The 19,158-nt window shown below is 28.5% G+C and overlaps 1 protein-coding gene across 1 annotated transcript in view; it reads left to right on the top strand.

Annotated features, from left to right (window-relative positions):
- The window catches only part of LOC113519011 (lachesin-like), a 79,193-nt gene extending 68,896 nt beyond the window's left edge, over nucleotides 1-10,297 (top strand). Inside the window, exons 6-9 of the mRNA XM_026904053.3 lie at nucleotides 3,701-3,832; nucleotides 4,354-4,482; nucleotides 5,531-5,701; nucleotides 7,062-10,297. Of these exons, the coding sequence (XP_026759854.1) occupies nucleotides 3,701-3,832; nucleotides 4,354-4,482; nucleotides 5,531-5,701; nucleotides 7,062-7,429 (800 nt within the window). The 3' untranslated portion in view covers nucleotides 7,430-10,297. The remainder of the gene's footprint in view (nucleotides 1-3,700; nucleotides 3,833-4,353; nucleotides 4,483-5,530; nucleotides 5,702-7,061) is intronic.
- The last annotated feature ends 8,861 nt before the right edge of the window (nucleotides 10,298-19,158 follow it).

Here is a 19,158-nt window from a genome sequence, read left to right as displayed (position 1 = left end):
ATTTTCAATACGCTTCACGTAATCAGCGAGACAATGTTGTTGTTTATCTTAGATCAACAACAGTTTAACACTGGAGCAAGCCATAATTTGTTTAAGAAACCATAATTCAGTTACTGTTTGATTAACTCTTCAGCTAGCGTTTCATTATCATTTAAGGCAAGTACATACGGATAGAGTGGTATGGTAGTACAATAAAATACTAATTCGACTACTAACTCGATTAAAAAAGAAGCGATTGTTAACAAAAAAAGACTAATGGCTTCTTTCCCAGTTATTTACACTGTTAGGTTAATATCTGTGTAGTTTTCTTAGGAAACCATTGTGTTTCTGATCTATAACCAAAACTGGGTATCATAAGTTAACTAACCTGACTTCATCTTTGTCTAATTATATCTCACTGGTAAAGTTTACATTGGCAGGGGCCAGTGTAAACAAGTAATCTAGATAGGTATACCATTATATTTTCATCAATAAAAAGCTACCTATATCAATATAGACAGAGATTTTGGTAGAGCACTATAATTGAAAACGTAAAGTAGCTAGAAACATGAGCAAATCGCACTATAACTTGCTTAGTACTACCACAGCTCCCATAACTCCACCAGTCAACGTCGAAAAAATAATCATTGTGCCATTATCGTGTTAAATTTATTCTTTAAAATTATAGGCGTAGGTATAATCAGCTAAAACTAGTTGCTTACATGTAAATTGGTAGATATCAACGCTTGTAGAGTATAGAAATGTTAAAGTAAATATCTAGATGACACTACCGTTTACTCAACTCATGGGTCCTTCGCTTTACAGCCTTTCAACTGACTTTAATGATTGATTATAATACTGATATAACATTATATTATCTGTGGTTATAACATATTAGTTAGAGAATGTAAATAAAGTGTAAAATGTTTGTATACTAAATATCTATAAATGTCGATGAATGTTACCATCAGTTTTTATTGCTATCTAGTTTGGGTCTTTACGACGTGCAATAAATAGGCGATTTCAAAAAGGGCGTTCTTACTTCGAATGTATCTGTTGTGTGTTACGTAATATATTCATCTTTAGATTATAAAGTATATAGATGGAAATGTAAAAAAGAAAAAACATAATAACATATATGTTAAAGCGAGATAAAGAAATATATCATTAATGTACACAATATAAGCTCGAAGCAGATTTGGCGGGAGTATGAACAAAATAAGTTCTAATTATTTTTACATTTTGAACTGGAATTAGTTTTATGTGAACGTAATTCGTTAAAATTAAGTAAAATGTGAATTAAGAAACCACCAAATTGCACAATTTTGAACGTAATTATGCTTTTAACATTTATGTCTTTAAACGCAATATAATAGCACAAACAGAAATATTTTTAACAAGAAATGGTGGACAAAATATCTCACTAAACCCAAATAAAGTTATTATCCACAAATTGAATTAAAAATTATAATAAATACATGAGTTTTGTTATTCTTTTAACTTTAGTTCTATATAAATTAGTCACATAAATACTTTTACAAAACACGCAAATTAGTTAAACTTTTTTTGTCTCATTTTTGTGATTTTCCATCGGTCAGAACGTGATTACTAATAATTATACTAAGTCTATATTATGTTCATCGATAGAAATAATTGTAAATAATTCTGTTACTTTTAATGCAATATCATCTTTACCTTATCATTTATAGATTCAATAGAACATTTATACAAATCTGCATAATGATATTGTTCGCTTCAAATCTCACTGCGGTATCACACGAAATTTATTACAAAATTGTGTCACTGTCAGTGTCACGCTACTAGAAATGCGTTATTGAAAGAGCATATAGATATGTATATTTTGTACGCTATAAAATTTTATCAAATATCTTGAATGTTTACATACGTTTTTCATTGTATATTATTATTTTAAACCCAAATTAAAGGCTCTATAGAGTCCACTTTTATTTCATTAAATTAATTTCAATTTGAAGTTTTTATATTAAATTTTATGCCAAACAACATTATAAAGAACACTTTAGATAAGGTTTAGTGGGGAGTACTTTCAAAGACAGCTTGTGTCGAATAAAATTAACAAATGTGATAAACATGTAGATTGACCAAAGATTTATTTAATTTGATATTAAATAGTCAATATGATATTCAAATAGAAGAACTTATAATTATTAATTATATCCTCTTTAAGCTTTGTCTGTACTAAATTCTCATATTATTTTATTAGTAGTAGTTTTAATCAAAATTGTATTACATTATCATTCATCAATTTTATCAAATTTTAAAAAGAGTTTATGTATTACAGCATTGTATTAAAATTTTTTGCTTCTTGTTGTGTACATATGAATCTAGAAATTCTCCATAGACTATCACGAGGACAATTATGAAGCATTAACTTCCTGTGACACCTTTGAGGTCATCACTACATCTTGTGGGATTTTATGTATTGTTATGTATTGCGTTTGTCTTTCTTCAGTTTATAAATCCTTTAAGTTTGATTGGTCACTATGATTTTTCTATAACACTTTAATTTTAGATTTTATCACGAAGTAATTTCACTTTTGTATAGGTTATTGAGAAATTTGAAGTTTGTTCATATAGCGGTATAAAACCGCAGAGATTTTTCTTTTCAAATTTCAATTTTACTTTCGACGTTACTGTATTGTAATTTTAAATTCAATAATATATAAATAACGTATTTCTGAAAACGGAACATATTTTTTGTTTAACAAAATATATCGATAAAGCTTCCTATTGTAAATGAATCACAATAGATGTTGTTTCATACAAAAGATACAGGAAAACATTTCCTTAAGGTTGAATATAAACTGGTTCTATCCGACCTACCAACTTTTATTTTTGGGTAATGTGTAAACTTTTCAATAGTAATTATAATGATATTGATATTGAACGTTATACCTGTAGCTAGTTTAGATTTACGCACTAAAAGAACAAGTTATGCAGTTCAGTTTTTTATCACAATTATGACCCAAAATAGAAATTAAGAAATACTATTAATAGTAATAACTATTAGGTATTTATTTCATATAAGAAATGCAGTAACAGTTATTTTATCTCATGTTTATGTATTTCTGTACAGAACCCTCGTCGTATGAGATCAACTCGCACCTGATCGATCTTAATAAAATATCGTAGTAAAAGTATATACTACAAAATACTAATTACAATTTTCCCCAAGAACGTTAGCGTCGATTATTATGTATTTCGTCCTTGTGTTTCCAGTATAGAATAGACCGTCCCTTCCTTTCCTGTGGATGTTGTAAAAAGTGACTAAAGGAACTTACTGGTAGAGGGATAGGCAGCAGCATCCCTCTTAAAACATCTCTAAAAACCTAGCTGTGGTCGCCAACCCGCCTGCTAAGCATAGCAACTACTGGAAAAAACTCTACTATAATACAAATACTATCCAGTATTTTTTGACATAACACTTTTTTAACTGAGGGTAAAATATGATCAAATATTAATTCGAATACGAAAATTTGAAGTTACTTATTAGAGCCTCATCTATCCATGTTTAAATAAGCATTAAAAGCTATGGAACTTTTAATGCGAATAATTTATGAGTATTTAACCAGTTATAACTATATTATCCAGTTCTATTATAAATAATAATGTTCATGTCAGTAAATTTTCGTTATTATTTGCAATATGAAATTGTAATACTCTTCGTCTCTTTTTTTACTAGCTGTGGATAGCTACGTAGGCTCCACGTTGTTATTGAAGGGCCTACAGCGTAGCGATATGGGTACCTACCTATGCATCGCAGCAAACGGCATACCACCTACAAAAAGTCGACGGTACGAGGTGTCTGTACTTTGTAAGTATTTTATTCCTATCATGTGTTAGATCAGTTATTTTTATATCTAAATAGTTGATTACATTAACAGAATACGTGAATTGATAAGGTATTAAACTTTTAAGAATTATAAATCCATTTCAGATTAATAAAGAGCTTTTAAATCGTGTAATAATTCTAAATTCCTTTTTTGAATAAATTTTTGTGAAATTGAAATTTCCTTTCGGAGACTTCGGGACCTCTGTCAGTTGTCACTGTGTAATCAAAACAGGGGCAGCCATACGTCGTTGACTCGAAGCTTTGGGGGAATCTAATACTTAAATCTTACAACGAATTTATTCAGAAGTAATTTTGTGAGGCGTCGGGAAACAAAGTACCTATCCAACTCCGATCCTTAACGAAACTTTTGGACAAGACTTGTGTTAAGTTAATTGAGTTGGCTTAATTTATAGTTAACCTTTTTTACTTAGAATGTCTCTTCCTTATTTATATACATATCCTTTGGCTAACTCTTCAGTGATGGTAACAACATTTTATTTTAGTTGAGCCGATAATACGAGTGGACAGTCCAGTAGTACTACGCTCAATTGATATGACAGTCAGCTTACAATGCTACGTTGAGGCATCACCTAAGTCCCTCAATAGTTGGCAGCGAGATATGTCAGAAGCTGGTAAGTTTTAATGTTTAATTTAACATTGTCAATATTTTTAAAAGTTAATAGTGTAGAGGCTAATATGTCAAAAGTACGTATCTGTAATCGATAAACAAAATAAACCGTATATGGACTTCAAGAACACAAGGCACCTCCTTGTCTATGTATAGAAAGCGAAGCGAACCACTGAGTCTATACTAAATGTTTTTGATTTAAATATACATATCCATATAGTAAATAAATATGTCTAAAAATATGGAACCTTCATTTCGAGGTAACACACGAAACATCTCTGTAACGCAGCCATTTGCATAGATATGTATAATATAATAGTACATAAAATGTCCCAAGACATAATAGCCTATCTATCATAAAAAAAACTATGAACAGAGAAAAACTACCAAATTAAATATAAAGTAGTATGTTTTGTCATATAGAGCATTATGTATTGTAGATTAAATATAGGATCTAATCTTGTACCGTATGTATTGGTGACTAAAATATATAACAAAACTATACTTACGAGTTTGTTTAACTTGAAGGCTACAAGCAATAACTGCTTTCTAGTTTATCGTATTACAGACAATACGAAATTCCAATTAGTAGAGATTACTAGAGCGGAATAATTAGATACAGACATACTAAGAACTAGTTCGATATTTTAAGTAGGTCTACCAATGTAAGAAATAAAATACCTATGATTTTTATTTTACGATATTTTTCGTATAATATCTCATTGGATTCTAATATACTCAGAGAAATGTGATCATGTCTACAACGAGTGTGCGTTTTCTATAAGAGTAATAGTTAACAAATGGCTCAGACTATCCCATTAAGGATTAGAATCATAAAATCTATGCTAGTATATTTTATTTATTTAACACACATTACATAACATAAATTGTAACTAAAACAAAATGCTCTATATATAAGTATTGTTTATATATATTTAAATATTAAATTTTAGACTTTCGGCCTTGATATTTCACATTTTATAAAAGACGGAAATTAATATTTATATGTTTTATTTTTAAAAACAAAATATAGAAATATGTTTTTGTCTTAGGTGGGAGACTACTAAACGGTGCAAAGTACACCATATCAGAGCAAATTATAAATGAATATTCATTACGAATGAATTTGACCATTAACCGGCTGAGGAAGAGCGACTTTGGGGAGTACGTTTGCTCGGCTGTCAATGCGTATGGAAAGACTGAGGGAACAGTTACATTAAAAGGTAAGCATTTAACCAACTTTAAAAAAGGAAATTTTCATTTTTTTGTATATTTACTTTTTTTGTATGTTCAGCTGTGCCAACATTCTCGTTGTTTCAACTTGAAGAGTGGAATACGGCAGTAAAATTATAGGGTACAGAGGCATAACATCTCAGAAATGGAAACCTATAAAGTGATCCGTGGGCAAACACAATGTAATTTGTGTTAACTAAGTTTATAGGTGATGGTGACTCCTTTCTATCACGTGGGTCGTAAGTTTCTTAGCTATTTCATGTTGCATAAAAAAATTCGGCTCCGTCAGTCAGTCAGGCTAGATAGATGATATTAACAATAAATTCTTGCCATATTTTTTTGTTTTTGGATGTTACAAATACATTTACCTAATCTAAAAATTTACCTATATTAGGTCATTATTATTAGATAAAATACCTATTATAGATATCAAAATACCTAGCATATCTATCTCAACACTACAAATTTACGGTACATGGATTCACTCACCAGTAATTGCATCCCTATATTAAAACACAAAGGCATTCAATCTGCTATTATTCTGAACTTCAACTCAGCGATCAATGGTGCATGAATTAAAAATAAATAATTGATTTAATCATTTGTAAGCGCTTTTGGGCACGTATCATACCAAGCGTACCGGCTCTGTATTCGTATGTAATTGATATGATGCCAATTATTATGTCTATGAATACCATTGGTGATTGAATTCCAGTCGAAAGTTCTATTTGATGAAAAATTCTGATATCAGTATATAGTTCTAGAGGTCGTAAGAACTCAAGATCAAAGTTGGGATCTACGAAACAAACTTCTCAATTTTTGCTTGGGTGAAAACTTGGTAAAAGTTGGATCCTCGTGTGGTTTTTGATTTTTTATTACACAACCTTTTCTAGCTTAATGATCTTATTATATCGTCATTATTATCATCATCTCCATATTAGCTGTTAATTATCCACTGTAGAACATAAGCTTCCTCCACAGACTGTCTTTGCCATTGGGAGATATTGCTATTTTTTGCCATGCTGAGCAGGCGAGTTAGCAACCGCAGTTAGGCTTTGTTGATCATTGTAACAGGGACACTGCTGTCCAACCCTTGATCATTAAATTCTCTTAGTTGCTTCTTACGACACCCATGGGAAAGGATGGGGTGGCCCATTCTACGCCGAAACCATGCATTGTTGTGTACTGGAATATCATATATGCATATGGCAGATATTCAAGAATATGCGAAATGTTCTAGTATAAAATAATTGATAGAAATGGAAATGATATAATTTATATAAATATAAAACTTTTATGATAACCAATTGCATATAATATATAAAATGAATCATTTTCCACCTTCAACAGAAACACCACAACGCACCACGACGACTACAACAACAACAACCACAACAACAACTGAGCCGCCAACAACAACAACGACGACAACGCGCCCACCAAAACGCCACCTCAAGAAGCCGCACGAACGCGTCAACCAGAACACCCTTGATTCAGACATGCGTCAAGCTGAACTCAACAACGCATTCAATTTCTACAATATAAACGCGTACAGCCCAGCCAATAACAGCCACAACGAATATGCCCAAAGGACTGAGCGACAAAAAGTACGCCCGTCTGGACCGCCTCGACCTCATGTCGTGTACAATAAAGCTAACCGTTTACATCACCTATCCATCTTCGACCTACTCGCTAAGATAATAAAACTCGTTGTATAAAAATATTTTACTTAATATATACCAATTTTACTATATATATTACACTACTAGGTAGTGGAAACATGGCTGTTGAATTTTGTAAGTACGTATATTGAGGTTGTTGTAAGTTAGTACATCCAATGTTGACATTGTTGTGTACATTTTGAGGGTTCATATTTTCAGCCTTATTTGTAAATTGAGACAATAAAGAATGGATAATCAATTCGATAGTGATGATCCTATAAAATAATTTTGTAAGAATTAATTGGATATTGCATCTTAAAATCGTATTTAATTTGAATCTTGAAGAAATTACATATTCATTTTACTTTAATAGACTTTTAAACTGTACCTACGTATTGTATTAAATATGATGATGTCAACTCTATTGTTTTTGATATTCTAGTGATTTTTTTTTTATTATGGACTTAATATATATATTTATATAGGTATTAGTTCCTTTTTATAATGGAGTTATAAATTATAATTCAGTTTCATTATAATACACAATATTGAAGTTTCATTAAGAATTGAGTACACTCTAGGGTGCTAAGCCCATAAAATTAAAAAATATCACGAATATCATATCAATTTTCACAATATATATATACAGACAATCGTACAAAGTCATAGTACGATCATATAAATACGAAAGTTAAAAACATCCGATTTATATACCTAATCAACTAAATACTATATATTATCAACTCACTATTTTCTATTAATTCAATCATATTATTTGAAATAATTAATAGTTTAATATAATCTAGATAATTAATGCGTTCTAATATTTTTATTTATTTCATAATTATAAATAAATGATTAATTAAACAACAATTTTAATTATTTACAGTTCATTACATTTTAAAGTAAGAATTTAAATTTTAAAGATAAATCATTAGTGTGAGACAACAAAAATTAAAAAAAATATCGTTTGCTTTTTTGAACAGGAATTAAAAAGTTGATCATGATATAGTGGCCTTGAATTAGTCAGGTTTTATACAATAAAAACTTGTATTAGTTCATTCTGTATGATTTTTAATACTGTAAATATAATTTTCTAATTGTTCATGAATAAATAATACATAATTGTAAATTAATATTTTAGAAATCTGTATGACAATACGATTGTAAAGACAATAGCCCGTAGTATTAAGTATTAATATAATAAATAAGATAGACCAATATAAGTATCATTAGATTCTGAATAACTGCATGTATAGACATAGAAAATATAATTTATTTGACCGATTTAGCAGAATTATTTTAAATTTTGCTCAATAATATATTAACAACGAACGTTAATATGTTTTAAAAGAGGCTAAAACAATAAAAAAATGAACATTTTCATTAACAACAGGATAAACAGATTAAAACTTAATTACAAGATCATATATAAATGTTCTTCATAATTATAAAAAAAAAATTGTAAAATTTATTAATTTTTGCTATCAATTGTTTTTATTTCAAACAATTATCAAAATACTTAAAGTAAAATTATACGAATAATGAATAAAAGTAATATTTTCAAAATCACTGGTTATAAATCTCAAAAAGGAGAGTGCTAGATATAAAATGTAATAATGTAATAAATTTATGTCTTCCGGATAGTATATTAAAATAATATATTTGGCTCACTCAAGTTTATATATGAGTTTTAAGTGGTAGCAAGCGGAGTTCCTTTTGGACTTCATATAAAAGTAGTTTATATAAGTATTGAGAAAGAATTTATCGTAGCGATAGTTATGAGATTATGAATTTTGATAAGTATAAAAATTCTACTGTAAAAATATTCTATTTATGCATGTATTCTATTGCCTAATGAATCTATTTATAATATTGTATATGAGTGTTTTGTTCAATTTTATTGGAGTAGTAATTATATTAAATGAGAGACTTTAGTTGATGCTAGGTTCGCGGTGTATGATAAAATAATATGACAAAGGTATAAATATAATAAAATCATATTATATAAATCAATTTCACTATGAATATTATGAGTTTTTTTTTTTTTAAATCTGTTTATCCAAACAGCTATCTTTTATACATTTTTTTTATTAGGTATATGAATGTAAACAGATCATGTGATCATGTAGTTTGCTTGTCACCTAATGTCAACTTAACAACTCAATTAACTGTCACAAAATTGGGCTTGTGTATGTATTTGCGATTTATAGACGATATTTTTTATCCTGGTCAATAAATAATATCAAGTAATAATTACAAGAGTTATGTATAGCTGAATAATAACATAATAATATTTTTATATAATAATTATCGCTTGAACTTACGTGTGTCGCGTAACAGCTTCTCAAGATTAAGGGTTCCGAATGGTCTCGAAACTAGTCGAACTTTCCCAATCAAATTACACGTAAGTGAAACCGGTAGTTATTATATTAAATTATAATGTGTACTTACGAAAATTTTAACAATAAAATAACATATTAATTTGCGACATAATTGTATATGTTTTACACGTGATGACCTGTTATTTTTTCAATAAGTGATTTCCCGGCAATGGAACGTAGCGTATTCATATCCCGTAGATATCTAGTGTTTATTTATATATGTATTAACAATACCATGTCGAAACGGAAATTAGATACGTAAAAGTAAAGGAGACATGTTTTCGAATTATCATAATAGAAAAATAGTACATTATATTATTCGTAAATAATTTGCTAATAAGTGCAAATGAGATGGATACCCAAGAAGAATAATATTATTATAATAAAAACATTACTAAGTATTTTAAAAGTTGTAACAACTTATAAACAATGGAATATGTAAATAATTATGTTAAAATTTCCTCATATGTGTATAAAGTATATGCATCACTCTGGAAAAAATTTTTTCCAATTTTTGTGTTTTAAAGCGTCCTACTTTGACTCGGGTAACATGAATATGACTCGTTGATAATCTATCATTTTTCTCCTTTTTTCTATGCGAATAATGTATCAACGATTAACTATTATAATTTACAACAATATACATACTAATTCACTTTTCCGAAATTTGCAAATTAATGTATTGGAACTTTGTAATGGAAAATCTTTTACATTTCTTTTTTATTTGACATGAATGTAAACTTTATGTAATGAATCTTTTAGGAGTGAGAGGGAGAGAGAGAGAGAGAGAGAGAGAGAGAGAGAGAGAGAGAGAGAGATAGATATAAATTGAGTCATTAATTTACTTAGGTTTATATAATATATACATGTTTTATAAATTCATGACAATAAATATGACAATCATAATAACCGTATTTGTACATAGTTAAATTCATGTCAACTTATTTATTAGCATGGATGAAACTATTTATCAATGTTAACTTTAAGATGTTGATATCATTTTATGACATTTGAAATAAAATTGTACTCAAAATACGTAGTACTGAATTTATTTTCAATATATTCCCAACATTCCATTTTTCAATCTAATAGAAAGTACGGGGAGCCTAAATAATAAAAATCTATAATACAAATTTAATAACCTAGGTATATAAAATAATGTTTTAATATTCAGTATAATAGTTGGAACCAGCAAAGACAAACCATTGTGTGTCAAAGACCAAAACCTGAAATAAATATTCCGCGAAAAGTCTATGGTATAGAATCTAGTGGGCAGTAAGAAGTTTTTTTTTTTTTTTTATAACGAATTAAGAAGGCAAATAAATCACCCGATAGAAAGTGATAACCGTCGCCTATAGACACAAACAGGAATGTGGTCGTAAACTAACGCTATACCATTCTTGTGCAATGAGATGGCATGTATTTATCTGTCAAATATGTAGCGTTAAAATTAAAATACATCACAATTAAACCGACGTAGCTATTCGGTGACAGAAAAAGAGTGAGACAGATCACCTATCCAGATAAATTTATATAAAGTCTCAAATAAAGTACATTTTAAATAATGATGATACCTATACAAGGGGTGTCTTATTATATGCCGGGACCACACGGCAATTATTCCACTAAGAATAAAAGAAAAAACACATATGAAGTGGGATTTTTGTTGGACACAATCTTTAATTATTCTATCATACAGAGTATAGGTTCAGATGTGTGACTATGTCTTCTTACGAAAAAATAACTTATTTAATTGATTGTTTAATATATTTAGAATTATTGCGCCTTACATGATTTGAAATAAAATAAAAAAAACGCAATCTCAATCTTGCTAAAATAAATAGTTCCATACGTATTTTTTACTATAAAAATAATGATCAAAATCGGTTTTGAAATAGGGAATGGTGTCGTATAAAATATAAAATCTGTCGTATTCAGAATATCTTCCTTTAGAATTCGCTTCAAATCATTACACAGTGCGAATCTAATCGTAAAACATCATTCGTACACGTAATGCTGTCATCAACGAACATTTTAACTTCATTACGAAGACATGACTTGTAACTCAATTATAATTTCCATTATTATTCGTCACGTTATCGTGAAACGAGAACCTTATAGAGTGTGTCGTTTCTCTTACAAGTTCAGCAGATTTATTTGAAAGTAATTTTCAGTGAGCATCTGGCACTGCGGTATGAGATATTCCACTGATCAATATTCTGAAGTCGCCTCGGAGAAATCTGAAATATGTCAGTCTCTCACTCAATCTGACTGCAGGTTATTTGTAAGCGAACTGTGTTATAAAATGTGGATGTTTCGGGGAGTTTCGTGTGTAATATATTTCAGATTTTATAACCTTTCTAATATTCAGTCGACTTCCAAATAGGGTTTCCAATTCGATTGTGTTTGTACGTGTAGATATGTCTTATGTTATGTTCGTTATTTTAGGATTGATTTCAATTATTTTTTTATTTATTGAAATATGGTTACTTATAATTTATAATAATAATTATTTATATTAATACCGGTTTAATTCTGCACCAAATGAATTTAATTAAAAACGAACGAACTTAATATTTGCTACACAATAAAAAAAATATTTATATATATCCTAATAAAATTTTTTACACACCTAATTTACTAACATTTTGCTAAGTTTATCTACAAAGATGTAATAACATTCTTTATATATTATACATTTTAAAATAATTGTTGTATAAATAATGAATGTAAAATCATTCATTATAAAAATAACCGTATTGACTTACGTCTATTTTTGTCCAGCGTCACTAGCACTATTACAATGGCACTATTACTTACACGTAAGTCAATTTGTTATTTTTACAATTATAATAATATAGATTCTTATAAACTTTTTAACGATAAAATATTTAGCTGTTTAATAATCAATTGTTTTAAATGTTTGTATTGATTTAAATATTATGTAATTTTAAAAGTTTAAACATGAATTTAAACTGACAATTATAAAATAATCATTCAATGATCCAAACATTCAAGTAGGTACAATTGCGTACTACTAATCAATTACTAATCAAATATTCGTTTAAAAATAGATAATATTCAATTTCAAAATTTTCACCTTTTGATACTAATTATCCATTTGAAGTAGTGTCCACTTTGATAAGATCTCTTTACACTACTAAATTTCGTCAAAAACTTGATCTTGCATGTTATTTAAGAAAAAATATATTGCTCTGTAAATAAGTACGTTAAAATTCGTGGAAGAATACTCCAATATATCAATCAGTGAGTTGTCAATGTTCTTTCTTTTAGAAAAATTACCCACTCCTCGTTTTTACCCTCGATCGATGATAAATGAGATGAAATATCTTTAAAGTGAATGGCTTTGGAGAATGAGTAAAAATTCGGATTTACTCGCTTTTCATATACAAGTATATTGTTATATATTCCAAAATAAAAAGGAATATCGTGACTTTACCCCAATTCCATTCTTAGAATTTTCACTCATCTCAATTAATAGACATTCTTATGATAATCATTATTTACTTCTCTTTTAAGACTTATTTTAGATAACAGACGTTTACAATTATCTTGCCTGATGGTACTATGGGCTTTATAGAATAAATATACTGTTACGTTTATGGGAACTCTCATAGTCTAATACGTGTGGTAACAATTATAAAGGAAAAGTAATTGGACAGGTTGATTGGAGAAGTCGTCGTTAGACATATAGAAACTAATCTAGAGATAAATCAGTAAATTTTAGAAGCTGTTTTAATCCAACTTGCCATATTTGATCTAAATAAACATTGCAAGTTAAATAGAAGGTTCTAAAAAGAGATCAAATAAGATATTTTAACATTTGACACACTTGTTTTTACAATAGTTTATTTTGTAAAACGTGCCTAAATACAATTACATATATCCATCTTTATAATTTTCTTGTACTGAAAAATTAAAAAAAAATAAAAAATATTATCTAAAGAAAGCAACAAAATCCTTCAATAAGTGTTTGGTTGCTTTCTTTCAAAATGAAAATTTAGCGCATAAGAAAAAGTCAAAGCACTTCAATAGCTAAAATAAATTTCCGATCGGTTAAAGACATTTGAGATGCATAAGAGAATATGTCTGTATATGTCTAGAAGAATATGTCATCGACAATATAATATTTACATTCATTTTAGACTATCGTTATGTATTATATACTAGTCTCAAAAAGCCGTTACTTGTTATTTTTTATATTATTTAAAATGGCAAATAAGGTGATGACCCATTTCACGGAAAATAATAACTCTCGGAAATAAACATGAACAGCACTACAGATATCAAATGTAATACCCAAGGTATCAGCCACGTTTTTGCCATTCGAAATTCGAAAAACTAATATAATATAGAAATATATGCCAAAACATTACCATTTTTTTATTCGCAGTCAAGTAATAAGTTCATTATTCAAGGCTTTAAAATGAGTCAAAAATTAAGTCGGATATATGAACTCTTATCAAATATCCGAACGCAGTTTACGTCCTTAAAATATTGCCTTAATAGTTTCTTAGACGCACCACACCATGCACATGAGAATTTATGGCTCACCCTATTAATTAAAGGCCGTAACTTTACGGCGAAGTTTCTTAAACGATTAATTGTAAGCTCAGCAAATATTGCTAGTTAATTTTGTCCTGTGTCTATCAGAAGCATATTATTCTCAATAATGGGTAGGTAGTACTATAATGCTCAATATTACAATAAATATGGCATGGAAATATGTGAAGTTAGACGGAACTTTTAGCCCTTTTTAGGTAAAGTACTCCTATTATACTTTTTCCATCGACCGTAATTCTGTGCCCATTCCATTATTATTATTATTTATTTATTCTTTATTGCACAGTTAAATTTTGTACAAGTAGCGTACTTAATGTCATATGGCATTCTCTACCAGCTAACCATTAGGAAAGAAACCACCAGAAACTCCATGGAGGGTAGTGGTGATGAAAAATATGTAAAATAATTATTTTATCATACTAAAATAATTATACATACACATAATACATAGAAAATACACATATAATAAGTGAACAATACTTTTATTTTTATTACATTATGAGATATAGCAAATATTGAATAAATTGTAGCTAGAGCTTGTTTTATTTGAAAAGCTTTCCTTTAAAAATAGGCTTAATGGGTGCACTGTATAGTTCTACAAGATTATTTTTCCAAAAGCTGATAGCAGTGACGATAAAAGAATTGAACATATATCCGGAATGGTGTGATGGGATGAAATTTTACAAGGCCAAAATATAAATGAGAAAAAATAGCTTTTACTGAAACAGAGTATGTTAAGTTAGATACATAATATATTATGTATCTATCTTAACATATATATGGTGTATGAGTAACAGCATCTACATTAATAATATACACCTACTTAAACAGAAAATAATACTGGCCAAAGTAACAACAATGATAAACACGCTTCATTTATTTCGTCGTGACGCCAATTGCTATGACGTCATAGTTATTAGAAAAACAAGAATGATCGAGTCTCCTATACGTAAAGACAATATCTCAGGGGATACGCGGAATAACTATATTATCAAGTAGGCAGAGCGCGTGGTCGCGGACATGAAATATAAGGCACTTACCGTAGCTCGTAATATTGCGGTCACTTGCAATATGGAAATTTATTGCAATGTATGTGTATACGTAGAATAAGTGAATAAGTCAGAAAGATGTGTAGCGCTCTAATAGCTTATCTGGTGATACTTAAACTTCTTTCTAGCGATCCATGTAGGAGCTAGCAATTTGGTTCCGAATTAAAAAAAAAGATTGAAAAATTATGACGAGTCATGTCAATTTTATGGAATGTTTTTGCTAAAATAAAAATAAATAAATACGTCGACAATCCCATACGTCGTCATGAAACTTACTATCAATATTTATAATTAGGTTTTTATTTTTGGTTGGTGAAATTGGTGAAATAATTAATTGGAGATAAAATATTAAAATTATTAAAGATATTTTAATTATAAGATATTCTTGGATAATTGAAAAAAAAAAAATAAGCGTTTTAACCATAAACTTAATTATTCTTAACTTAAAAAAGGGACTAAGCAACTATTCTATGAGTACAGAATTTTTTCAAAAGTTCTTTACATATGAAGTAAATTTAAAAACATGGAATCTATTTTTATTATTATAAAAAATCTATTTCTCTATGTGAGTCCTAAAATATATTTAAAAACTATTCTCTAAACTCAAAAATATTTTTAACCTCTTTATTTATAAAACGTCAAACCTATTTTGATGTTATTTTTATCTATTAAACTCTTTTGTCTCCGCCTTTTGAGTTAAATTCCTAATTTGAAAGAAAATAACAAAACATTAATTATAGTAATAGTTAAAATAGATTTATAGAAGATTTTAGTTTTTTATAAATAAACGGAGTATGTCTATAACAATACTGAACAATGCTATTTTTATGCTATGACTGATGTTCTCTTGATATTGGCGAACTTGTTCTATTTAGATAAATAACTACATGTAATAAGGCTTTATTGTGAAATCTTGTATTATATTCATAATTATTTTACGTCACAAGCAGAGTAATTCATTAAACTCTGTAGTGTCTTACCAATTCCTTCCCCTCGTTTTACTGAGTAGTTCCTTTGTTATCTCAATCTTTATCCAATATATAAATAGAATAGATAGATATCTTCATTACTTTTATTATTAATTTCTGAATATGTACCTTTAGAATAAACATTAATATTAACATATAGAATAAGAACTTTTTACTTAATTTACTTTCCTAAAAACTAAATAACATTAACCCTAATTTAAATTATAATGAACCATCAGTGCAAAAGTTTTACTTGCACCTATCCATCTTATTTGCAATAACTCAGCTTTACGACTTTGCAAAGCGGTGTTCTGTAAATAGATTTCTGTCTTTAGATATTGTTGATGTTAGACGTTATGGTTTATATAATGTACTAAAAAAATAAGCCTGAACTATTATGCTCGTACATAATACTTAATATACACTACACTAGAGCCCACCTTATATATAAAATTTGTAATATCTGCAATATATTATTTATACAAAATATTATATTGCAGATATTATAATATTATTATAATATTTATATTATTATTAATGTCAACCCGTCTTCTATGCAAATTTATTTTAGTATTTTGGTAGATAAATTCTTCATAGAGCAAACAGTATAAACCAATAAGTATAAATATACAAAATAATTTAATAAAAACTATTTTTCTCATATTGTTAGAAATTAATTTAGACATTAAACTGGTTGCTCCAAGGGGTCCTTGGAGTTGCATTCACAAACATGAAATATCATGAAACATTCATGTAGGAAATCCAAATTAAAATTTTACCGAATTCAAACAAAGATGATTGATGATGATGAAGATGAGATTCAACACAAGATGTAATTGTCAATCCACATAAATCCATTTTCGTAGCTCAAACTAATGAAAGACTCATAAGATGTTCAAGAAAGATACAAAATCCTTAATGAACGAGTATAAGATACTTTTGAATTTATTGTTGCTAATAATATTAATATTTAGAAATATGGTCTATATGTTTATATGGATTATAAAACTTTACAATATATAACCATAAAATAATAATTAAATATATAAAGAAAATACATAATAAACAAAGACGCATGATCATTGTTTATGTGACGATTTTCTTTACAAATAAGCATAAAGTGACGCATTCTACATGTCACATTTACGTATATATTTAGGCTATATTTACATATGCATACCAAAGTAACAAAGAAAGAGTCTCAAACAAACTCATTTCCCTGTACAAAGTTTTCTTCCAAGTAATTCACTTCTGAATCTCTTGAGTGTGAAACTCGGGCTTTATGGTGCTAATTAAGTATCTCATAACAAATGTCAATTAGTGTGGAGCTTACTATGATACGTTTTATTCCAACGGAGTGCTATAAAAGCGGGGTTTAGTACTCTGAAAGACTGAGTTGATGCGGCGTATAGCTTCCAAATAAGTTCCAGCCTTATATGCTCTTACAAGAAGCAAATATATAAATATATATAGTATCTGCACTAAGGTGAAACCCAGGTAAATGATTGAGTCTTATACTCAAAATAATGTTGTATACAACTAATTTTTACAACTAATCTTTTAAAAAAGTTACAACGAAAATCATAAAAAATTTAATTAATTAATAAACTATTGAAAAAAATTAATTTATGAAAAAATTGCCAATATATGTTATGTTTCCAATTACAATTACTGTGTGTGAGTACAAATTGAGTGCAAATACACTACGTTTTTTATATACTATTATTAATACGCAAGTATTAAAATTGTGAGAAAACTACCCTAGAGAAACGGAACAAAAAACGTACTTCACAATAAGTACTTATTAAAAAAAATTAATAGTTAACTACTTAATTGAACGCTACTTCCTGTAACTTTAATTGAAAATCAAACAATGGATATAATACTAAAATAGCCAGTAGTTTAAATTGAAAAATTTTCAGAAGGTAAATAAGTTTAATATTTATATAAATAACAAAATTTTATTATAGTACATCGGAAGTTTTCAGATACCAATTTCCCTCGAGAACTATAACAAAGTTTAGGCAGATGAATCGACGAGTAAAAGCTAGCGGCATATAAAACTATTTGTGCGTGTTGTACTGAATTTAAAAATTTCTTGAATGCTATAATCATTCTATATCAACCTGTTATAGTCCCATTGCTGGGCATGTATCTCAACCTATTCTCTTAACACGATTACCAAGCCTCTTTGTAAGTAAGTAGGTAGAAGTAAGTTTTTTTATATAGATTTTTTCTCTTTATTTTCCATTTTTTTGTCATGTCTATAACAAATATTTTTTAACAATCTACAATTATATTTCACAGAAAAAATTAAATACGTGTCTATAATTATAATCCGAACAATTTAAGTTTGGTGTAATATGTTTTTCTCTTCCATTCATTTCTAAATGCAGTCATTTCAGTTATTCAGTCACCTACTCCCTTCTGGCTATGTCATCTTTCAGACAGTCCATCCATCTCTTTTTAGATGCCTCTACATTAGATCACCCACAATAATTTCTAACATTTTTTCATAATATTATCTAACTCATTACATATCCATAATTCCATATGTATACACACTGTTAAAAACATTTAGACCAAAATATAACTGAACGTTATTGTATTGTGAATATAGTCACAGAACGTTACAGAAAATCAGATCGGCTGGCAGTAATACAGGGCGTTAGATAATGTATACTCCGGGGAGAAATCCAAAGGGCTCGAGATAAGACGCTGCCCGCGACCTCGGATTTGTCTCTCGCATGTTATATTAATATTATTACTCCCCGACCTTTATCTTTCTACTTGCAACTCTA

The sequence above is a fragment of the Galleria mellonella genome, unplaced genomic scaffold, assembly GCF_026898425.1.
Source record: "Galleria mellonella isolate WM207_F2 unplaced genomic scaffold, CSIRO_AGI_GalMel_v1 utg165, whole genome shotgun sequence".
In the NCBI taxonomy this organism is placed as follows: domain Eukaryota; kingdom Metazoa; phylum Arthropoda; class Insecta; order Lepidoptera; family Pyralidae; genus Galleria; species Galleria mellonella.
The sequence above is the reverse complement of the archived record's forward strand: the minus strand, read 5'-3'. Positions and strand labels throughout refer to the sequence as shown.